The following is a 23,500-nucleotide window of genomic DNA, read 5'->3' on the forward strand; positions in this document are numbered from 1 at the left end:
TCATCTAGTCCGACCTCCTGTATAACCCAGCCCCAAATATTTCACCATTAATTACATAGCAGCTGTGACCGGGTTCTCAGTGGGGGCCAGCTGAGGTCACTCAATTAGGATGAACTGCAAAGAACAGGGCAGACAAATCCCAAAACTGGTGGATAATTCAATACTTAAATTCATCAAGCCAGCATAAAACAGCTTCTTTATTAGCACACTAATTATTCAGAAGTCAATAACACAGTTCCCTTAAAGTACCCAGCCTCAGGCCTCCATTCAGGTACCCAAGTCAAATATGATGAAGATTTCTGAAAATCTTATTTCATCACATAAAAGAAAAGGTTCTACCAATCCCAAAGGATCGGACACATTACCTCCCAGGTTACCGAATATTCCACATCTTACCCAAATACACGCTCACAGCCCATTCTTATTAACTAAACTAAAATTTATTTAAAAAAGAAAAGAACGAGAGTATGGGTAAAAGATCAATATATGTACAGACATGAGTTTAATTCTGGAGGTTCAGATACATAGCAGAGATGGTGAGCTTTGTAGTTGCAAAGAGTTCTTTTAGAAATAGTTCATAGGTTATAGTCCAATATCATATTCAGGGCAGACCAGTCAGCACTAGGATCCCAATCTGGTGGTTTAAGCTTTCCCTGATGAAGCATCAAGCAGATCTGAGATGAACAGAATCAGGATTCAAAGATTACACTGTCGACCATTACCCATATGTATGTAAATACACAAACATTATGTCCCCACATGTCTTTAAGGGTTGAATATGAACCATGCATCACAACAGGGAAAGATGATTCTCTTCCCTGCAGTAAAGGAACATCATGTAGCCCAATAGTCTTGGTTCTCAAAAGACTTGTGCATAAGTGTTAGCTAGTGGTGGTAGTTTATTTGAAAGTCCCTAAAATTCACATGAGCTACTTGTATGGTTCCTCATGCTAATGCCTTCCTAAATTGCCTTTGCTTAAATTGGAAAGGGCTAAAAAAAAAAAAAGAGCTATAAGAATGATTCGAAGTCTCGAAAACATGCCTTTGTGGTGAGACACTAATGAAGCTCAGTCTATTTAGTTTATCCAAGAGAAGACAAACAGGTGACTTGGTCATAGTCTACAGGCACTTTGCTGCTAGACGGGGAAGAGATTTCTGATAGTAGATGGCTCTTTAATTCAGCAGAAAAAGGATAGATGAGACCCAATGGCTGGAAGCTGAAGTGAGAAAAATCTGAGTAGAAAAAACACACACAATGTCAATGGTGAGGTTAAATTAACCATTGGCACAAGTTACCACAGGTTGTGGTGGATTCTCCATCACTTGAAGTTTTTAAAGCAAGACTAGATTTTTTTTTTAACACTAGGCTCTAGCTCAAACAAAAGTTGAAGGCTTAATGTAGAAGATACGAGGTGAGGTTCTCTGGCCCATTTTATGCAGAAAGTTAGAGTATATAATGGTCCCTTCTGATTCTAACAATTTTAACCCGTTGCCAGATACAACTCTTTACTCCTCCCTTGCTTCACCTGTACGTCCCAAAATGCTTTCCAAAGCAGGCTAATGTTGTTATCCCTACTTACCTGAGAAGACTACTTGAGATTCACAGTCTCAGAATGAGCTGGCCAAAATTTTTGGAATTTTGAAATTTCTATGAAAAAATTGGTCCAAAATTTTGAATTTTGGTGGGAAAAGGGGAACACTTTTTTCCCCACAATTTTTTTTTTGCAAATTTCCCCTCCCCCCCCTCCCATTTTCCCACTAACTATAGAATGGATCAAAACAATCAGAAATTAAATAAAACATAAGACAAAGTGTCCATCTTCTGCAATCCCCCCTTTTGGTTTTCATTCGCTCTAGGCAGTGCGTGGGGTGTGTGCCAGAGCCACTGTTTATGGACAATCCTTTTATGTTATTTTGAGTGGCTTTTAATTTAAGGGATAGGCACCCAAAGCACAGTGTGGGTGCAAGAAAAGTGACTGGAGAATCCCCCGCTCGGTGCTCAGCGTGTTAGGCCACACTGCTTCCCCAGAACTGCAGCAACGTTATCAACCCTTCTCTAAAGTTAGGGGCTATTGGAGGAATTGCTGTTTCATGCATGGTGCCATCAGTCTGTGGAATTTACTGCCGCAAGTCATGTGGATTTAAGTCAAATGGATTTAAAAAGGGGCAGGATCACTTCATGGCCAATGATAGCATTGTAATCATACATGCTGAGTGATGCGTAATCAAATCTCATGCCTGAGCATATCAACTGCTTTCATAGAATCATAGGTCTGGAAGGGACATTGAGAGGTCATCCAGTCCAGTCCCCTGCACTCATGGCAGGACTAAGTATTATCTAGATCCTCCCTGGCAGGTATTTGTCCAACCTGCTCTTAAAAATCTCCAATGATGGAGATTCCACAATCACCCTGGGAATTTATTCCAGTGTTTAGCCACCCTGACAGTTAGGAAGTTTTTCCTAATGTCCAACCTAAACTTCACTTGCTGCAATTTAAGCCCATTGCTTCTTGTCCTATGCTCAGAGGTTAAGGAGAACAATTATTCTCCCATCTCCTTGTAACAACCTTTTATGTACTTGAAAACTGTTATCATGTCCCCTCTCAGTCTTCTCTTCTCGGACTAAACAAATCTAATTATTTCAATCTTCCCCCATAGGTCATGTTTTCTAGACCTTTAATAATTTTTGTTGCTCCTCTCTGGACTTTCTCCAGTTTGTCCACATCTTTCCTGAAATGTGACATTCTGAACTAGATGCAATACTCCAGTTGAGGCCTAATCAGCGTGGAGTAGAGCAGAAGAATTACTACTTGTGTTTTGCTTACAACACTCCTGCTAATACAGCCCAGAATTTGATGTTTGCTTTTTTTGCAACAGTGTTACACTGTTGACTCATATCTGCAGTACTCAGTCATTTCCCTTTTTGTATGTGTGCCACTGATTTGTTCCTTCCCAAGTGGAGTCCTTTGCATTTGTCCTTATTGAATTTCATCCTACTTACTTCAGACCATTTCACCAGATCATTCTGAATTTTAATCCTATCGTCCAAAGCATTTGCAACCCCTCCCAGCTTGGTATTGTCCATAGGGATCAGGAGGGAGTCCCGCTATCTGTTGCATTGCATAGCTTGACTGGGGGATTTAATTTGTTCTGTCTTTCACTGAAGCAGCGAGTATGGGCCACTGATGAGCAAGGGTCTGGTCTGGAATGGCAAACCTTGTGTTCAGTCTTGAGAGTTTGGACGGAATGCTGCTGCAGCGTGTTCTGACACTTGTCCACAGGAATCAGCCTGGAGGCAGGGAACTGAACTCTCAAGTCCTGAGCTAGGACCCCAACCACCCTTCCCCCCTCTCTTCTGGCAGTGAGTTTGCCATGAGCCAGCTGCCAAGAAAGCTCTGTCTCCCATGGTCACTGCTCTTGCTCCTGAGGCTGGCAGCTTTCTTGGTCATGAGGAACATAACTATCAGGAGAGAGAATGATCACAGAGTGGGGACTTCTGGTAGCTGGGCCGATCCTGTGGAGAGTTTCGAAGGTCATGAGCAATGCTTTTAACTTTGACTCTATTTAACAAAAGCTGCACAATGCCTTTGAACTGCACAAACCCATAACAAAGACAACTCCTCCCCCAAAGTGCTTACAATCTAAATAGCAAAGACAGACAAAGGATGGGAGGGGGAACTGAGTGACAGAGAGGTGAAGTGAGATGCCCAAGGTCACCCAGAAAGTCAGTTGCAGAGTTGGGAATAGAACCCAGGTCTCCTGACTCTCAATCCAGTGCCATATCCACTAGATAATGCTGCCTATTCCAATGGGACTCCTCATGGTAATAGGTATCATAGTGCTTTCTACCAGACAGTATGGTAGGAGGCTAAAGCTTGGAGCATGACGACAGAACAGAAAGTTGGGACTCAGAGTAGCAGCCGTGTTAGTCTGTATTCGCAAAAAGAAAAGCAGTACTGGTGGCACCTTAGAGACGAACAAATTTATTAGAGCATAAGCTTTCGTGAGCTACAGCTCACTTCATCGGATGCATTTTGTCGCTTTAATATTTACACATGTGTTTCTCATTCTAGGTTCATGGAATTAGCAGAAGTCATAGTAGTTGTAGGTGGCTGTGATAAGAAAGGCCTCTTGAAGCTCCCCTTCACTGATATGTACCACCCGAAGAGCAGGCAGTGGACAGCACTCTCTAGCGTGCCAGGATACACCAAATCGGAGTTTGCAGCCTGCACCCTAAAGAATGATGTGTATATATCAGGTGAGAAACCCACCCAACAGCCCCGCCTCTACACCCCCAAGCTTTTTGAGAGAAACGGCCAATAAAGGCACTGTGATGATTTCCTCTCCAGCTGCAGAGTCACCCGGGTCTGTTTTACGTGTGCGTCTAGGACCTGTTGCAAAGTATGTTATGCAGTATGTGTTTTTCTGCTCTTGTCACACTGTAGTGGTTATAGTTGGAAGTGTAAGCGGCCGAGAATTCATTCCCAATGCATCTCCTTGGCCATAGATTCACAGATGTTAAGGCCAGAAGGACCTTTGTGATCATCTAGTTTGATGATCCTTTTAACACAGGCCATAGAACTTGCCCCAAATAATTCCTAGGGCAGAGCTTTTAGGAAAAACATCTAATCTTGGTTTATAAATTGTCAGCGATGGAGAATCCAGCATGACCCTTGGTAAATTTTTCAAGTGGTTAATTATTCTCATTGTTAAAAACTTGCATCTTTTTTCCAGTCTGAATTTGTCTAGCTTCAGTTTCCAGCCATTGGACCATGTTATACTTTTCTCTGCTAGACAGAAGAGCCCATTATTAAATATTTGTTCCCCATATAGATGCTTATACTGTTACCTCTTAATCTACTCTTTGTTAAACTAAGCAGATTGAACTCCTTGAGTCTCGCTATAAGGCATTTTTTCTAATCCTTTAATCATTCTCATGGCTCTTCTATGAACCCTCTCCCATTTATCAACACCCTTCTTGAATTGTGGGCACCAGACCTGGACACAGGATTCCAGCAGTGGTCGCACCAGTGCCAAATACAGAGGTAAAATAACCCCTCTACTCCTACTCGAGATTCCCCTGTTTATGCATCCCAAGATCACATTAGCTCTTCACCACCGTGTCACAGCTAATGCCGTGTTTGGCTCCCCACATCCAGCAACGTTATTCTTCCACACGTCCATCATTCGCCATTCTGGCTGTAGCAACCTGAGAAGATCAGGGAAAACCTGCGCCTACCATGACACACAGACTTCTTTGACCACCCAAGAGCACGCTTACAGTTGAGGCACCTGTTGTGGGCTTATTTGCCCTGCCCAGATTTCTCTGCAATGTCGATGTGGCATGAAGAATGGTCTGCAGCTGGCAACAGAAACCAGTCTGTTATAACTGACCTGACCCCGTGGGTACCTGGCTTTGATTTACTACCATGCTCATGGGTCCTTCTGAACCGATTTTTGAATGGACCTGGGTCAACGTCCAGCCAGCCTTCACTCCTGAGGCCAACAAGAGGATCCCACATGTGGCTGTGGCCAAAGACCAACGTCTCCCATCGCTCATGACTGCTTTTGGACCAAATTGGATGGTGGTCGGAGGGCTCTGAACTCTGCTGAGGAGACTGCTGCAAATTGGGTTGGCAAGGTCTGCCCCCGATAAGAAGAAGGACCACAGTGTGTGTCACACTGAGAGGTCACATTCCATTGATTATCCACCGCACCCCCCAATTCTTTTTTGGAGTCACTGCTTCTCAGGATAGTCCCCCATCCTGTAAGGATGGCTGACATTCTTTGAGACTTTTTTCTCCTCCTTTTCCACTTTTTGCCTCTACACGCGAGATCTTTATGTCAAGCACTCCATCAGTGCGTGGTGGTGTTATTTGTCATTTACACTAAGCTGTCTCAGAGGCCCCCAGTTCTGAGGTGGTGGTGGTGGCTCTCCCCTTGATGGTGTGGGGCGTCTCTGTCTGTCTTCCAGGAGGGCACATCAACAGCAGCGATGTTTGGGTGCTGAGCTCCCAGCTGAATGTCTGGATCAAAGTTGCCTGTCTGCACAAGGGCAGATGGAGGCACAAAATGGCGACTCTTCAGGGCAAGGTACGTACTTCATTCCCCTCAGTCTGCAGTTTGAAGTTGTAGACTATCGACCAAACCTATTAACTGAGGCTTCGGCATAGGTGCCGACTTCTGTTGGCGCCAGTGGGTGCTTGATCCCCTCTGTCCCCGGCCTCACCCCTGCCCTGCCCCCATTCCAACCCCTTCCCCAAAGTCTCCGCCCCCTCCCTGCCCCTATTTGACTCCTTCCTCAAATCCCTGCCCGAGTCCCGCCTCTTTCCCGGTCCTCTCCCTCCCTCCCCCCAAAACAGCTGTTTTGTGGCGGCATAAGCACTGGGAGGTAGGCAGAGGAGCGGGGAAATGGTGCACTCAGGGGAGGAGGCGGAGGTGGGGCGGGGAGCTTGGCTGCCGGTGGGTGCAGAGCACCCACTAATTTTTCCCCGTGGGCGCTCCAGCCCCAGAGCACCCACGAAGTCGGTGCCTATGGGCTTCAGCACTCATTCCTCCTCCCATGGTAATAGCAGATAATATAGGAACATGTGACCGATCCCATAGGAACAGGTCCCATCGGAAGAAGATCTACAGGAAAGCTGGCAGCATAGGCACCGACTCCATGAATGCTCTGGGCCGGAGCACCCATGGGAAAAAAAGTAGGTGCTCAGCACCCACTGGCGGCCCTGCTGATCAGCTCCTCCCCCTCCTCCGAGTGCCTCCTGCCTGCTGTGGATCACCTGTTCAGCAGCATGCAGGAGGTGCTGGGGGTGAGGGTGGGGCACGCTGGGGGGAGGGGGCAGAATGGGGCTGGAAAAGGCGGAGCAGGGGCAGGAAGAGGTGGGCCTTGGGGGAAGGGGTGGAGTGGGGGTGAGGCCTGGGGCAGAGTGGGGATTGAGACCCCCGGGGAAATGAGGAAGCTGGCGCCTGTGTCTTGCAGTCTTTCAAGGAGACCATTTTAAAGGTGGGGGAGGGGAAGATAGGAAGAATAAGGAGATGACAATATGGCTCCAAGAGGAGCTCTTCAGTTACCAGAAAGTCAACACAAAGTACAGTAGTAACATGGACGAATTGCTAAGGAGGAGTACAAAAGCAAAGCATGAACATTTAGGGACAGAATCGGACAGGCGAAAGTACACTGAGAGTTTCACCTAGATAGGGACATAAAAGGAAATAAGAAGTTACTTAAAGCTTCAGTCTTCACTAATAAGGTTAATAGTGACCAGATACTCCACACAATTAATATTGACAACTGGGGGAAGGAACTCAAGCCAAAATAGGAAAGAACAGGTTAACAAATATTTAGATAAATGAATGTATTCAAGTTGACAGGGCCTGATGAAATTCATTCTAGGGTGATTCAGGAACCAGCTAAAGCAATTGTGTAACCATTAGCAATTATCTTTGAGAATTCATGGAGGCCGGGTGAGGTCCCAGAGGATTGGAGAAGGAAAAGCGTGGAAGGTATCTTTAAAAGGGGGAACAAAGAGGGACCAAAGGAATTATAGACCAGTCATCCTAACGGAGACACCTAGAAACTAGTCATCCTAACGGAGACACCTAGGAACAAATTATTAAACAATCAATTTGTAAGCACCTAGAAGATAATAGGGTTATAAGAAATGGCCAGCATGGATTTCTCAAGAATAAATCATGCCAAACCAACCTAAAGTCCTTCTTTAACAGACCACTTCCTTAGTGGTCTAGCGGATAGGGGGGAAGCAGTAAAATATAAGAATGGCCATACTGAGTCAGATCAATAGCTCATCAGTGGCCAATGCCAGGTGCCCCAGAGGGAATGAACAGAACAGGTAATCATCAAGTGATCCATCCCTTGTTGCCCATTCCCAACTTCTGACAATTGGAGGTTTAGGGACGCCTGGAACATGAGGTTGTCTCTCTGATCCTCTTGGCTAATAGCTGTTGATGGACCTATCCTCCAGTAGATGTAATATAGCTTGATTTTTATAAGGCTTTTGACACAGTGCCACATGCTGGTTTCATAAACCAACTATAAAATGTGGTTGAGATGAAATTACTATAAGGTAGGTGCACAACTGGTTGAAAGACCGTACTCAGAGTAGTTATTAATGGCTCACTGTCAAACTGAGAGGGGGTACCTACTGGGGTCCTGCAGGGCTCATCTTGGGTCCAGTACTTGTCAATATTTTCATGAATGACTTGGATAATGGAGTGGGGGAGAGTATGCTTACAGAGTTTGCAGATGACACCAAGCCAGCAGGGGTTGCAAGCACTTTGGAGGACAGGATTAGAATTTAAAATGACCTTGACAAACTGGAGAATTGGTCTGAAATCAACAAGATGAAATTCAATAAAGACGCATGTAAAGTACTTCACTTAAGAAGGACAAATCAAATGCACCACTACAAAATGGGTGATAACTGGTTAGGTAGCGAAAGAGCTGAAAAGGATCTGGGCATTATAGTGAATCACAAAATAAATGACAGTGAACAATGTGATGCAGTTGCAAAAAAGGCTAATCTCATTCTGGGGTGTATTAACAGGAGTTTTGGATGTAAGACATGGGAAGTAATTATCCCACTCTACTTGGCACTGGTGAGGCCTCAGCTGGAGTATCTAATTCTTCGTGCCACACTTTGGGAAAATATGGATAAATTGGGGAGTTCAGAGGAGAACAACAAAAATGATAAAAAGTTTGGAAAACCTGTTCTATGACGAAAGGTTTTTTTAAAAAAAGGGCATGTTTAGTCTTGAGAAAGGAAGACCAAGGGGGGAACCTGATGAATCTTCAACCATGCTAAGGGCTGTTATAAATAGGATGGTGATCACTCCACTTCCACTGATGGCAGGACAAGAAGTAAGGGGCTTAATCTGGAGCAAGGGAGATTTAGATTAGATATTAGGAAAATCTTTTCTAACTATGTGGGTAGTTAAATTCTGGATTAGGCGTCTAAGGGAGGCTATGAAATCCGCATCTTTGGAGGTGTTTAAGAACAGGTTGGACAAACAAGTGTCAAGGATGGTCTAGGTTTACTTGGGTCTGCCTCAGTGCAGGGGGCTGGACTAGGTGACTTTCAAGATCCCTTCCAGCCCTACATTTCTCTGATTCTATGTGGTAGCAGCAGTCACTTCTGCCTCTGTGAGAATACAAATGGGCTGTATGTATCATTCACTCCTGGCTATTTTGATGTAGGAGTAATTTTGCTTCCATTGAAGCCAATGACAAAAATCTCTGTGTTTGATCAGGCTCTTAGTGTTGCTGAAATGGCCTACTATAAAATCTGATACTTGTGACAATAAAATATATAACTGAAAGGTACAGAGCTTTGTGGTTAGAAAGCTGGACTCGATCTTTGTGTGCAAAACATGCAGACCAGAGGTTTTTAAATGGTGCATCCTGTTGCTTACCTTGTGGAGTTCAAGGTGTGGGTTTCCTCTCTGCTGTGGTGCCCCTCAGTCACACAGTAACAGGGCAGATCACCTCCTGTGTGTCCCCTTGTGGCCAGAGATGATGCTGAAGCACCTTGCCTCAGTTTCCCCTTTCCTTCAGAGCTCCAGATATAAATTCTTCTCCAGCTCATCAATGCCCCTCCTGGGAGCTGGATTTATTAAATTAACAAAAATTCCAAATCAAAGTGCTCAAAGCCCCATCCAGTCCTTGCTCCTGGTCTTCTCACTCAGGGGTGTCCCTTTGCCTTAAAGACTGAGGATTCTCTGCTGGAGCCTGCTTACACCCAGCAGCTGTTGTACTCCGTTTTGATCTCCTTGAGCAACTCCCTTTCCAGGAAGCTTCTTGCTGCCCTTTATAGGGCAATCCCCTAATCCTTGCCCAAGCGTGCCTCAGAAGTAACTAGCATTGGGTGATCCCAGGCCTCAATGGGCAAACCGCTCTGTTATACACACCTTCCTGTTAATAGTTCACTCTGCATTCTAACCGTTTTTCTCTTTTCCATGCCCCAAGGCAGCTTTTGCACATGCCCCTGTGGGATTGTTATGCCCAGTACCAGGTGTCAGATTCTGTATCCCGGTGCCCCTCTCTCCCAATATGATTTCTGCCGACTGACTCTGCTCCTTCCATGGCAGATCTACGCAGTGGGGGGGTTTGACGGCTTTTACCGCCTGGCCAGCGTGGAATGCTACGATACATTCTCCAACAGCTGGTCGGCCGTTGCCCCTTTGCTGGAAGCAGTGAGCTCGGCGGCTGTGGTCCCCTGTCTGAACAAGCTCTACGTGATTGGGGGTGCTGTGGATGACAGCGCAAACACAGACAAGGTACCGTGGTGCCAGGGCACGGCGAGGATAAAGGGAACGCTCAGCGAGTTTGCTTTGGTTGAGACGGCTTGTAAACAAGGAGCGGGAGGGTGTGACTCCTTTTTTTCAGGTGCTTCCTCAATGTCCTCTTCTCCAGCTGTGATGTTGCCTGGGTAGTTTGCCTGACCCATTTGTGGTTGTAGTAGGGGAGAGCTGTCTAGTAGTTAGAGCCACCAGAGGACTGGATGTCAAGTCTCCTGGGTTTCATTCCTTGCCTATTGTGTGACCTTGGGCAAATCACTCACTTTTTGTTCATCAGTTTCCCTATCTGTAACAAGGCCATAATATTTACTATGCCTACCTCATTATTTTTTTATTATTATTATTATTATTGTTGTTGTTGTTGTTTGGATTGCAGTAGTGCCTAGGACCCCTAGTCATGGACCCCATTGTGCCAGGTGCTGTATAAATACTGAAACGACAGTCCCTGCCCCCGCTACCCCCCCGAAACATTTACAATACAGGTTACACCTTATGGGGGGCTATCTCACAGGCTGGCTCTTTAAGGGGAGTTGGACCTAGCCTCACCTGTGGCTGATGAGCCGTTTCCCAGCTGAAACTCATCCAGTCGTTATCGAAGCCTGCAAGTGGCTAATCTGGAAAGGAGAGTTTCAGAAGGGAAGTGGGCTTCTGTAGCAGGCCCTGGAGCTGGGGGGAGATGTGCAAAGGGAGAGACCTCTGGGCCCCTGCAGAATCATAGAATCATAGAATCATAGAATATCAGGGTTGGAAGGGACCCCAGAAGGTCATCTAGTCCAACCCCCTGCTCAAAGCAGGACCAAGTCCCAGTTAAATCATCCTAGCCAGGGCTTTGTCAAGCCTGACCTTAAAAACCTCTAAGGAAGGAGATTCTACCACCTCCCTAGGTAACGCATTCCAGTGTTTCACCACCCTCTTAGTGAAAAAGTTTTTCCTAATATCCAATCTAAACCTCCCCCATTGCAACTTGAGACCATTACTCCTCGTTCTGTCATCTGCTACCATTGAGAACAGTCTAGAGCCATCCTCTTTGAAACCCCCTTTCAGGTAGTTGAAAGCAGCTATCAAATCCCCCCTCATTCTTCTCTTCTGCAGACTAAACAATCCCAGCTCCCTCAGCCTCTCCTCATAAGTCATGTGCTCTAGACCCCTAATCATTTTTGTTGCCCTTCGCTGTACTCTTTCCAATTTATCCACATCCTTCTTGTAGTGTGGGGCCCAAAACTGGACACAGTACTCCAGATGAGGCCTCACCAGTGTCGAATAGAGGGGAACGATCACGTCCCTCGATCTGCTCGCTATGCCCCTACTTATACATCCCAAAATGCCATTGGCCTTCTTGGCAACAAGGGCACACTGCTGACTCATATCCAGCTTCTCGTCCACTGTCACCCCTAGGTCCTTTTCCGCAGAACTGCTGCCGAGCCATTCGGTCCCTAGTCTGTAGCGGTGCATTGGATTCTTCCATCCTAAGTGCAGGACCCTGCACTTATCCTTATTGAACCTCATTAGATTCTTTTGGCCCAATCCTCCAATTTGTCTAGGTCCTTCTGTATCCTATCCCTCCCCTCCAGCGTATCTACCACTCCTCCCAGTTTAGTATCATCCGCAAATTTGCTGAGAGTGCAATCCACACCATCCTCCAGATCATTTATGAAGATATTGAACAAAACGGGCCCCAGGACCGACCCCTGGGGCACTCCACTTGACACCGGCTGCCAACTAGACATGGAGCCATTGATCACTACCCGTTGAGCCCGACAATCTAGCCAGCTTTCTACCCACCTTATAGTGCATTCATCCGGCCCATACTTCCTTAACTTGCTGACAAGAATGCTGTGGGAGACCGTGTCAAAAGCTTTGCTAAAGTCAAGGAACAATACATCCACTGCTTTCCCTTCATCCACAGAACCAGTAATCTCATCATAAAAGGCGATTAGATTAGTCAGGCATGACCTTCCCTTGGTGAATCCATGCTGACTGTTCCTGATCACTTTCCTCTCCTCTAAGTGCTTCAGGATTGATTCTTTGAGGACCTGCTCCATGATTTTTCCAGGGACTGAGGTGAGGCTGACTGGCCTGTAGTTCCCAGGATCCTCCTTCTTCCCTTTTTTAAAGATGGGCACTACATAAGCCTTTTTCCAGTCATCCGGGACTTCCCCCGTTCGCCACGAGTTTTCAAAGATAATGGCCAAGGGCTCTGCAATCACAGCCGCCAATTCCTTCAGCACTCTCGGATGCAATTCGTCCGGCCCCATGGACTTGTGCACGTCCAGCTTTTCTAAATAGTCCCTAACCACCTCTATCTCTACAGAGGGCTGGCCATCTCTTCCCCATTTTGTGATGCCCAGCACAGCAGTCTGGGAGCTGACCTTGTTAGTGAAAACAGAGGCAAAAAAAGCATTGAGTACATTAGCTTTTTCCACATCCTCTGTCACTAGCTTGCCTCCCTCATTCAGTAAGGGGCCCACACTTTCCTTGGCTTTCTTCTTGTTGCCAACATACCTGAAGAAACCCTTCTTGTTACTCTTGACATCTCTTGCTAGCTGCAGCTCCAGGTGCGATTTGGCCCTCCTGATATCTTTCCTACATGCCCGAGCAATATTTTATACTCTTCCCTGGTCATATGTCCAACCTTCCACTTCTTGTAAGCTTCTTTTTTATGTTTAAGATCCGCTAGGATTTCACCATTAAGCCAAGCTGGTCGCCTGCCATATTTACTATTCTTTCGACTCATCGGGATGGTTTGTCCCTGTAACCTCAACAGGGATTCCTTGAAATACAGCCAGCTCTCCTGGACTCCCTTCCCTTTCATGTTAGTCCCCCAGGGATCCTGGCCATCTGTTCCCTGAGGGAGTCAAAGTCTGCTTTCCTGAAGTCCAGGGTCCGTATCCTGCTGCTTACCTTTCTTCCCTGCGTCAGGATCCTGAACTCAACCAATTCATGGTCACTGCCTCCCAGATTCCCATCCACTTTTGCTTCCCCCACTAATTCTACCCGGTTTGTGAGCAGCAGGTCAAGAAAAGCGCTCCCCCTAGTTGGCTCCCCTAGCACTTGCACCAGGAAATTGTCCCCTACGCTTTCCAAAAACTTCCTGGATTGTCTATGCACCGCTGTATTGCTCTCCCAGCAGATATCAGGAAAATTAAAGTCACCCATGAGAATCAGGGCATGCGATCTAGTAGCTTCCGTGAGTTGCCGGAAGAAAGCTCATCCACCTCATCCCCCTGGTCCGGTGGTCTATAGCAGACTCCCACCATGACATCACTCTTGTTGCACACACTTCTAAACTTAATCCAGAGACACTCAGGTTTTTCCACAGTTTCGTACCGGAGCTCTGAGCAGTCATACTGTTCCCTTACATACAGTGCTACTCCCCCACCTTTTCTGCCCTGCCTGTCCTTCCTGAACAGTTTATAACCATCCATGACTGTACTCCAGTCATGTGAGTTATCCCACCAAGTCTCTGTTATTCCAATCACGTCATAATTCCTTGACATCAGCAGGACCTCCAGTTCTCCCTGCTTGTTTCCAAGGCTTTGTGCATTTGTATATAAGCACTTGAGATAACCTGTTGATCGCCCCTCATTCCCAGTATGAGGCAGGAGCCCTCCCCTCACAGACATTCCTGCCTGTGCTTCCTCCCGGTATCCCGCTTTCCCACTTACCTCAGGGCTTTGGTCTCCTTCCCCCGGTGAACCTAGTTTAAAGCCCTCCTCACTAGGTTAGCCAGCCTGCTGGCAGAGATGTTCTTCCCTCTCTTCGTAAGATGGAGCCCGTCTCTGCCCAGCACTCCTCCTTCATGGAACACCATCCCATGGTCAAAGAATCCAAAGCCTTCTCTCCGACACCACCTGCGTAGCCATTCGTTGACCTCCACGATTCGACGGTCCCTACCCAGGCCTTTTCCTTCCACGGGGAGGATGGACGAGAACACCACTTGCGCCTCCAACTCCTTTATCCTTCTTCCCAGAGCCACGTAGTCCGCAGTGATCCGCTCAAGGTCATTCTTGGCAGTATCATTGGTGCCCACGTGGAGAAGCAGGAAGGGGTAGCGATCCGAGGGCTTGATGAGTCTCGGCAGTCTCTCCGTCACATCACGAATCTTAGCCCCTGGCAAGCAGCAGACTTCTCGGTTTTCCCGGTCAGGGCGGCAGATAGATGACTCAGTCCCCCGGAGGAGAGAGTCCCCGACCACCACCACCCGCCTTCTCCTCTTGGGAGTGGTGGTCGTGGAACCCCCAACCTCAGGACATCGCATCTCATGCCTCCCAACCAGCGGAGTCTCCTTCTGCTTTCTCCCCCCAGACATATCATCTGGTCCACTCTCCGCAATGGTACCTGTTGCTCCAGACCTTGCAGAAGACCCCTGGGTCATGGGGAAGTCTAGTTTTATATGGGGATCTGAGGTTGAACTGTTGGATTGTGTCTGAAGAATAAACTGTGCCCTGAAGGATGCAGTTGGCTGTGGTGTTAGTCCTCTCGGGGCGGGGGTGGGCAGGGCCAGGCCAGGCTCGGGCTAAGGGACTGTTTAATTGCAATGTAGATGTTTTGGCTCAGGCTGCGGCCTGGGCTGTAGGACCCTGTGAGGTTGGAGGGTCCCAGAGCTCGGGCTGCAGCCCGAGCCCCTGTACACTGCAATTAAACAGCCCAAGCCCTGCGACCCTGAGGCAGCTGGCACGGGCCAGCTGTGGGTGTCTAATTGCAGTATAGACCTACCCTCAGTGGCAGACAGCAGCCTATGGGCATGTTCAGAGTGTTTCAGATGATCACACGGTTTATTCCTTGTGGATTATCCGACTGGGGAAGGCCTTCACGCACCAGATATGCTGCTACAGGACTTGCTAGTTAATAGTCATCATTATATTAATAAGAAATACTCAGCACTTTTTATCTTCAGTTCACTTCACAGACATGGAACTAGCCAGAGGCACACATGCCCCTGCGGGAGGCAGGCATTATCCCCATTTTACAGACTGGGGAATTGCGAGGCAGAAACCTACGTTTTCAAACGTCCACTGGCTTTGGGTATTTTATTTTTCAGGGGGCCAACTTGACACTTACAGGCCTAATTTGTTTTCCAAAGTTGCTGAGGGCTCACAGCTCCCCTTGAATTCTTTTGGAGGTGCAGATGCTCTGTACTTCTGAAAATCGGGCCCCTTAAGGCATCTGGTTGGGCCCCCCAAAATTAGTGTATACTTCTGAAAAAGCTGAAGTCTAAGGGCCATATTTTTAAAGGTATGTAGGCACTTAAGTCCCATTGGTTTCATTGGGAATTAGGCACCTCAGTACCTTTATAAATCTGGGCCTAAGTGACTTGCCTGAAGTCACACAGTGAATCAGTGTAAGAGCCAAGAACAGAAACCAGGTGTCATGACTCCCAGGTCCTGTTGTCTGTTCATGGGACCATGCTCCTTCTCCCATTCATTCATTTTATGATAGATGCACAGCAATGTGTTGGCTCAAAGGGACTGTGCCATTGACGTGCATTGGGCTCAAAGGCATAGGCGCTGACTCCGTGAGTGCTTCGGGGCTGAAGCACCCAGAGAAAAAAAATTGTGGCTTCTCAGTACCCACCAGCCACAGCTGTTTGGCAGCACCGCTGATCAGCTGATAGGCGGTGACACCAAACAGTTGTTTGGTGGCTCAAGGAGGGACTTGGGGGAGGGCGGAGACCAATGAGCGGGGGAATTTGGGAGGAGGCAGGAAGAGAGAGCAAGGGCAAGGCCTTGGGGGAAGGGGCAGAGTGGGGGAGGGAAAAGGAGGAGCAAAGGAGGGATCTTGGGGGGAGGAGGCGGGGTGTCAGGGCGGAGCAGGGGTGGAGCACCCCTGGGGAAAAGTAAAAGTTGGTGCCTATGGTGTTGGGTTTTAGTTACTGGGATTTTGCCTGAGCAGGGACACCACGAGAGTCTGTGTTTCAATAGCTGATTTCCTGTTTCTCCTCCCAGGTCCAGTGCTATAATCCTGAGGAGAACAAATGGACATTCCTGTCTCCCACTCCCTTCTATCAGAGGTGCATTAATGCTGTCTCCTTGGACAACATGATTTACGTTGTGGGTGGACTCCTGAGTAAAATCTTCAGATACGATCCCAGGAAAGACACCTGGAGAGAAGTGGCTACTCTCCCAGGACCTCTGGTAAGGAGAAATCTCATTCTCTAGAGCAGGGATCGGCAACCTTTGGCACACGGCCTGTCAGGGAAATCCACTGGTGGGCTGGGACAGTTTGTTTACTTTGCAGTGTCTGCAGATTCGGCCGATCGCAGCTCCCACTGGCCGCGGTTCACCGTTCCAGGCCAATGGAGGCTGCAGGAGAGGTGGCCAGGGCCGAATGGCTTTCCCTGATGGGTGGTGTGCCAAAGGTTGCCAATCCCTGCTCTAGAATATCCTCTGTGCACATTAGAATCTTTGCAGAAGTTTAAAGGCAAGGTGCTAAGAGCTCTGACCCTTATCCAGTAAAAACACTTAAGTACATGCTTAAATCCCAGAATGTAAATAGTCCACACCAGAGCTGGCTGAAATTTTTTGGCAATACACTTTTTTAATGAAAAATGGCTTTTTCATCTAAAATGAAAATTTTCCTTTTGGTAAACATTTTCTGATTTTCAAATGGCAGAGAGGGAAACTGAATTTTGTTTTTGGTATAACTATGTAGGTTGCGGTAAAAAAAAATTGCTTTTTGAAAAGACAAAAATTCAGATTTTTTTTTCATTTAGGAAAAACAAAAACCTGCAAATTTTTCATTTAATTAAAAAAAATAGTCAGATTTCTTTGTTGAAAATGCAGTAAGAAATTTTAAAAATATGTATTTCTATTCAAACAAACCAAAACCCTGTTGACTTTTTTCAACCAGCTCTACTCAGCAGCTTGCATGATTAAGCCTGAAGTGCAGTGAATTTCACGCGGAGGGATGGACTGCCTTTGTGCCTCTTGTGAGCATCTACTAGTTCTGAGAAGCACAGTATAAAACAGAAAAGATCACATCATTCGGTTCAGGCAGGATCTCCCTTGTTTGCTCTCTAGATGTCTATAAAAATCCACAAGCATCACCCAGAAACAGCCCTCCTGACACCCAGGGGCTCACATCATCCAGGCCCCAGACCTCTTGTCTTCTGCTTACCGCTCTTTCCCTCCCTGCTAGATGCGTGATCTCGCAGCTAGACAGGTCCAAGCAGAGTCAGTTGAGACTACAGCATGATCCGCACTTCGTTCCTTGTTAAACCTCCCCTTTGAGCCCTGTTGTACAAAGCTGGAAGAGGTACCCTCACCTCTCCATCCTTTCCTCCCCTCTGCCCGCAGGAGAGCTGTGGGGTGACGGTGTGCGGTGGGAAGATCTACATCCTGGGTGGCCGGGATGAGAACGGGGAAGGCACGGACAAAGCTTTCACTTTTGACCCAGCGACAGGGAATGTGGCACAGCAACCCCCGCTGCAACGCTGCACCAGTTACCACGGCTGTGTTACTGTTCTCCAACGTGTGAGCAGATGACCCTGTCGCTTCCTTCCCCTCCCCAGGAAGAATCCCCCTGGAGAAGGCAGTTACGCTCAGTGCCAAAAAATGACCCTCTGTCCTGTTCATTATTATTATGTGCCAGTCTGTGTGGAAGAGCAACGTCAGGTGACCAATTCAGGCAGGAAGGAAGGTGGGGGTCAGGGGAGTCACGACTGCAAATATTAAGTAATTGCTTTCATTGTTTTGGTGGAGGCAAATGCTGCTTTGTGCTGGGGGAGGAGGCATGTGGGCAGTGCATAACATACGGGGCAGGGAATACTGCGCTAAGACCGTGCCCTCCAGTAGGTCTCAAGTAAAGCTCGTCAGCAATTTTCTGACAAAACGTATTTTTTTTTGGTCAGAACCAAAACCATTGGCAAAATGGCATCTGATTCGACAGACTCTGAAAACGTTTGGTTTAAAAAAAGGAAAGTTCCAGTTGTTCAAGACTAAGTGAATTTTTGCTTGTAAATTTTAGTCAGTTTACACCCACACACACGGAAAAAAGGTCGCATTCTGCACAAAACCCTTTGAAATTATAGAAACAGTTAAAATGATTTGATCTGATTTTTTTTTATTTTTATTATTATTATTATTATTATTATTTTTCAATTTGTGAAAAATTTTGAGATTTTTTGCCTTTTTTTAATCCCCATTTGGGATGGGGGAAAACATTTCAAAATGTCAAAACTTCTGAAGTGTCTGCAAGGTATCTGATTCTATTTAATGACCTTTAATCAGCTCAGCCCTACCAGGTATCTGCTTAAGACAAGAAAGGTTTCACTATAGATTCCAGTTCCCCAGTTCATTACAACCTGAGGCCTTGAACCTGCAGAGATGTCTGTACATGCAACCCAGTGGGAAGGTTAAGATTCTGTCATGGGTATTTTTAGTAAAAGTCAGGGACAGGTTGTGGACAATAAACAAAAATTCACGGAAGCCTGTGACCTATCCCTGATTTTTCCTAAAAACACCTGGACAAGAGGGGGGACAAACAAAGTGCTGCTGGGCCTTGCAGCTACTCAGCCTCGCTGCTGTGTCTGTGGCAGGGGCTGACCCACAAGGGCTGATCCAACTCCGGCTGCTGCTCTGGCGGTCCAGGGACTGCTGCTTAGCTGTTCCGGCAGCCCCTGGGGCTGACCACTGGCCCACTGTTCCAGTTGCCCCAGAATCCATGACCTCCATGACGGAATTGTATCCTTACCCTTGGTCAAGGTGTGTTATGTCTCCCTCTCTTCCCAATCTACAGAGGGTAAGAGTGCATTACAGTCCTGGCTAGCGAGCCTGGCTCTTAGCTCAAGCTGTACAGATTTGTCCTTTTAGCTGTGGAGGGCTTTGGTTCCATTCCTTGAGCCAGCCAAGAGAGCAGCCATCATGCATGCAGAGTTTACAAGCTGATATTTGGTCCTATTGACTTTGGACATCTGGGCCTGACTTTAGACTAGATACCTCAGGCAGAATTCTCAGCTGGACCCCTGACAAAATTTTCTACTAAAAAAAAAAAAAAAAAAAAAAGCGTAAATCTTTTGTTCCAGTTCTGGGTTGAGCCAACATGTTGGACACAGTTGTTCTCCCCTGCGGTCCCCTCCCCGCTCATGCCTTAGGTTGCCTCGTGCTGCGCTCCCTCCCATGGGAGGAGTGGTGTGAAGAACTGAAACACGGCAGGTGGTGGAACACAGCTTGGCTTAGATGTAGGTTGAGCTGGCAATTAGAAAAAAGGTCTTTTCACTTGTAAACTTAGAAGACTTGATGCACAGCTCCTGAGAGACAATAATCACAGAGCCCCGGGATGCCTCTTCTTCAGAGAAGAACTACACTTTCAGGTCATGTCCTTAACCCATTGCTGGAATGGATGGTTTCTGATTGGCCCATCGAGGGGAGAGCATTGTCCAATGAGGTTAGGACTTACAGTGGCTCCCCGAATTCTGTGCTGGGTCTCTGACTTGTGCCTCTTAGAAACTCCAAAGTACTTGGTGTCACGTGACCTAAACCCACTTCCAGCATCCCCCTGGTTGGGTTTGAAGGCCCCTATGTAAGGAGGCCATAAATGGATCACATAATTGTTCAAAGTTAGGTTTCAGAGTAGCAGCCGTGTTAGACTGTATTCGCAAAAAGAAAAGGAGTACTTGTGGCACCTTAGAGACTAACAAATTTATTTGAGCATAAGCTTTCGTGAGCTACAGCTCACTTCATCGGATGCATTCAGTGGAAAATACAGTGGAGAGATTTATATACATAGAGAACATGAAACAATGGGTGTTACCATACACACTGTAACGAGTGTGATCACTTAAGGTGAGCTATTACCAGCAGGAGAGCGGGGGGGGGGGGAGAGGAAGAAAACCTTTTGTAGCGATAATCAAGGTGGGCCATTTCCAGCAGTTGATAAGAACATCTGAGGAACGGTGGGGGGTGGGGGAATAAACATGGAGAAATAGTTTTACTTTGTGTAATGACCCATCCACTCCCAGTCTCTATTCAAGCCTAAGTTAATTGTATCCAGTTTGCAAATTAATTCCAATTCAGCAGTCTCTCGTTGGAGTCTGTTTTTGAAGTTTTTTTTGTTGAAGAATTGCAACTTTTAGGTCTGTAATCGAGTGACTAAAGAGACTGAAGTGTTCTCCGACTGGTTTTTGAATGTTATAATTCTTGACGTCTGATTTGTGTCCGTTTATTCTTTTACATAGAGACTGTCCAGTTTGACCAATGTACATGGCAGAGGAGCATTGCTGGCACATAATGGCATATATCACATTGGTAGATGTGCAGGTGAATGAGCCTCTGATGGTGTGGCTGATGTGATTAGGCCCTATGATGGTGTCCCCTGAATAGATATGGGGACACAGTTGGCAACGGGCTTTGTTGCAAAGATAGGTTCCTGGGTTAGTGGTTCTGTTGTGTGGTGTGTGGTTGCTGGTGAGTATTTGCTTCAGGTTGGGGGGTTGTCTGTAAGCAAGCACTGGCCTGTCTCCCAAGATCTGTGAGAGTGATGGGTTGTCCTTCAGGATAGGTTGTAGATACTTAATGATGTGTTGGAGAGGTTTTAGTTGGGGGCAGAAGGTGATGGCAAGTGGCATTCTGTTGTTTTCTTTGTTGGGCCTGTCCTGTAGTAGGGGACTTCTGGGTACTCTTCTGGCTCTGTCAATCTGTTTCTTCACTTCAGCAGGTGGGTATTGTAGTTGTAAGAATGCTTGATAGAGATTTTGTAGGTGTTTGTCTCTGTCTGAGGGGTTTGAGCAAATGCGGTTATATCGTAGAGCTTGGCTGTAGACAATGGATCGTGCGGTGTGGTCTGGATGAAAGCTGGAGGCATGTAGGTAGGAATAGCGGTCAGTAGGTTTCCGGTATAGGGTGGTGTTTATGTGACCATGGCTTATTAGCACCGTGGTGTCCAGGAAGTGGATCTCTTGTGTGGACTGGTCCAGGCTGAGGTTGATGATGGGATGGAAATTGTTGAAATCCTGGTGGAATTCCTCAAGGGCTTCTTTTCCATGGGTTCAGATGATGAAGATGTCATCAATGTAGCGCAAGTAGAGTAGGGGCATTAGGGGACGAGAGCTGAGGAAGCGTTGTTCTAAGTCAGCCATAAAAATGTTGGCATACTGTGGGGCCATGCGGGTACCCATCGCAGTGCCGCCGATTTGAAGGTATACATTGTCCCCAAATGTGAAATAGTTATGGGTGAGGACAAAGTCACAAAGTTCAGCCACCAGGTTAGCTGTGACATTATTGGGGATACTGTTCCTGACGGCTTGTAGTCCATCTTTGTGTGGAATGTTGGTGTAGAGGCTTCCACATCCATAGTGGCTAGGATGGTGTTTTTAAGAAGATCACCGATGGATTGTAGTTTCCTCAGGAAGTCAGTGGTGTCTCGAAGACAGCTGGGAGTGCTGGGAGTGTAAGGCCTGAGGAGGGAGTCTACATAGCCAGACAATCCTGCTGTCAGGGTGCCAATGCCTGAGATGATGGGGCGTCCAGGATTTCCAGGTTTATGGATCTTGGGTAGCAGATAGAATACCCCAGGTCGGGGTTCTAGGGGTGTGTCTGTGCAGATTCGTTCTTGTGCTTTTTCAGGGAGTTTCTTGAGCAAATGCTGTACTTTCTTTTGGTAACCCTCAGTGGGATCAGAGGGTAATGGCTTGTAGAAAGTGGTGTTGGAGAGCTGCCTAGTAGCCTCTTGTTCATATTCCGACCTATTCATGATGACGACAGCACCTCCTTTGTCAGCCTTTTTGATTATGATGTCAGAGTGTTTCTGAGGCTGTGGATGGCATTGTGTTCTGCATGGCTGAGGTTATGGGGCAGGTGATGCTGCTTTTCCACAATTTCAGCCTGTGCACGTCGGCGGAAGAACTCTATGTAGAAGTCCAGTCTGCTGTTTCAACCTTCAGGAGGAGTCCCCCCAGAATCCTTCTTTTTGTAGTTTTGGTAGGAAGGTCTCTGTGGGTTAGTATGTTGTTCAGAGGTGTGTTGGAAATATTCCTTGAGTCGGAGACCTTGAAAATAGGATTCTAGGGCACCACAGAACTGTATCATGTTTGTGAGTGTGGAGGAGCAGAAGGAGAGGCCCCGAGATAGGACAGATTCTTCTGCTGGGCTCAGAGTATAGTTGGATAGATTAACAATATTGCTGGGTGGGTTACGGGAACCACTGTTGGGCCCCTTGTGGAATGTAGTAGTTTAGATAGTTTAGTGTCCTTTTTCTTTTGTAGAGAAGCAAAGTGTGTGTTGTAAATGGCTTGTCTAGTTTTTGTAAAGTCCAGCCATGAGGAAGTTTGTGTGGAAGGTTGGTCCCTTTAATAGTGACAGGCAACTGGATCACAGTTTTCAGCTGCTTGTAATATTGGGCTGGAAATCTTGTGGGCACAAGGTCATTCTTGAGTTTCCTCTAGCTTCTCACTCCAGAGCTGGAAGCTTAAAAACCTTCTATTTTTTAACATTTCAGAATCTCAGAGACCATCTATGTATTGAAGGCTCAGGGGGTACTTATTGTTCCTGAACCATCTCTTCTGTCCCTACCCTTCATATCCCCAAAAGCTCAGTGTCTTCAAAAACACTGAAACTTGGGATGAGATAAAATATTTGAAGAGTCTTTAACCATCCCCGCCCCCTCACAATGATGATTAAAATCCATCTGCAGACCTTTATTTGTTTTAATTTGACAAAGTTGATGTTTATTCCTTAGGCGCTGTGGCCTATTGAGAAATATCTGACTTGATCGAGTGCTAGGTAAATACTAAGTCATGTCAGTGCCCTTACAGGATTTTCTGTAATACAATAAAATGGGCCCATAGGCTTTTTCTAGCTCTGGAAAGGACTTCTCTGCTCTGCTCTGCTCCTTCCACACCCTCAAACTTTCCATTTGTGCTGAACAAGGAAAAAGGCATAATCTCATTATTCCCACTAGTCGTCATCCTACCAAGGAGAGATTCTGCATCTTCATTTCACCAGCTTGGAACTGAGTGGTCTCGTTTGCCCTCCAATAGCAGGTAGGTGGAAATGGGCTTGTTAATTTTTGGTACTATTTGCCCTTTCCCTCCCATTCTCGTGGTGCCCTCACCTGCACAATTACTTCTGTGGTCTCCGGTGACTATGAAACCTGAAGACAGCTTTTAAAGGGGAGGAATGTGTTGCTGGGCTGGCAAGGTAGAGGTTAAGTCCCCTGGTTCTGTACAGAACAGGTACAGCATGGGCAG

At 46.7% G+C, this 23,500-nt stretch overlaps 1 protein-coding gene across 1 annotated transcript in view; it reads left to right on the plus strand.

Moving 5' to 3' along the window:
- KLHL35 (kelch like family member 35) overlaps window positions 1-19,992 on the plus strand; it is a 31,190-nt gene extending 11,198 nt beyond the window's left edge. Inside the window, exons 3-7 of the mRNA XM_038419370.2 lie at window positions 4,074-4,258; window positions 5,975-6,093; window positions 10,108-10,296; window positions 16,263-16,451; window positions 17,613-19,992. Of these exons, the coding sequence (XP_038275298.1) occupies window positions 4,074-4,258; window positions 5,975-6,093; window positions 10,108-10,296; window positions 16,263-16,451; window positions 17,613-17,801 (871 nt within the window). The 3' untranslated portion in view covers window positions 17,802-19,992. The remainder of the gene's footprint in view (window positions 1-4,073; window positions 4,259-5,974; window positions 6,094-10,107; window positions 10,297-16,262; window positions 16,452-17,612) is intronic.
- The last annotated feature ends 3,508 nt before the right edge of the window (window positions 19,993-23,500 follow it).

Source organism: Dermochelys coriacea, chromosome 1 (assembly GCF_009764565.3).
Source record: "Dermochelys coriacea isolate rDerCor1 chromosome 1, rDerCor1.pri.v4, whole genome shotgun sequence".
Lineage (NCBI taxonomy): Eukaryota > Metazoa > Chordata > Testudines > Dermochelyidae > Dermochelys > Dermochelys coriacea.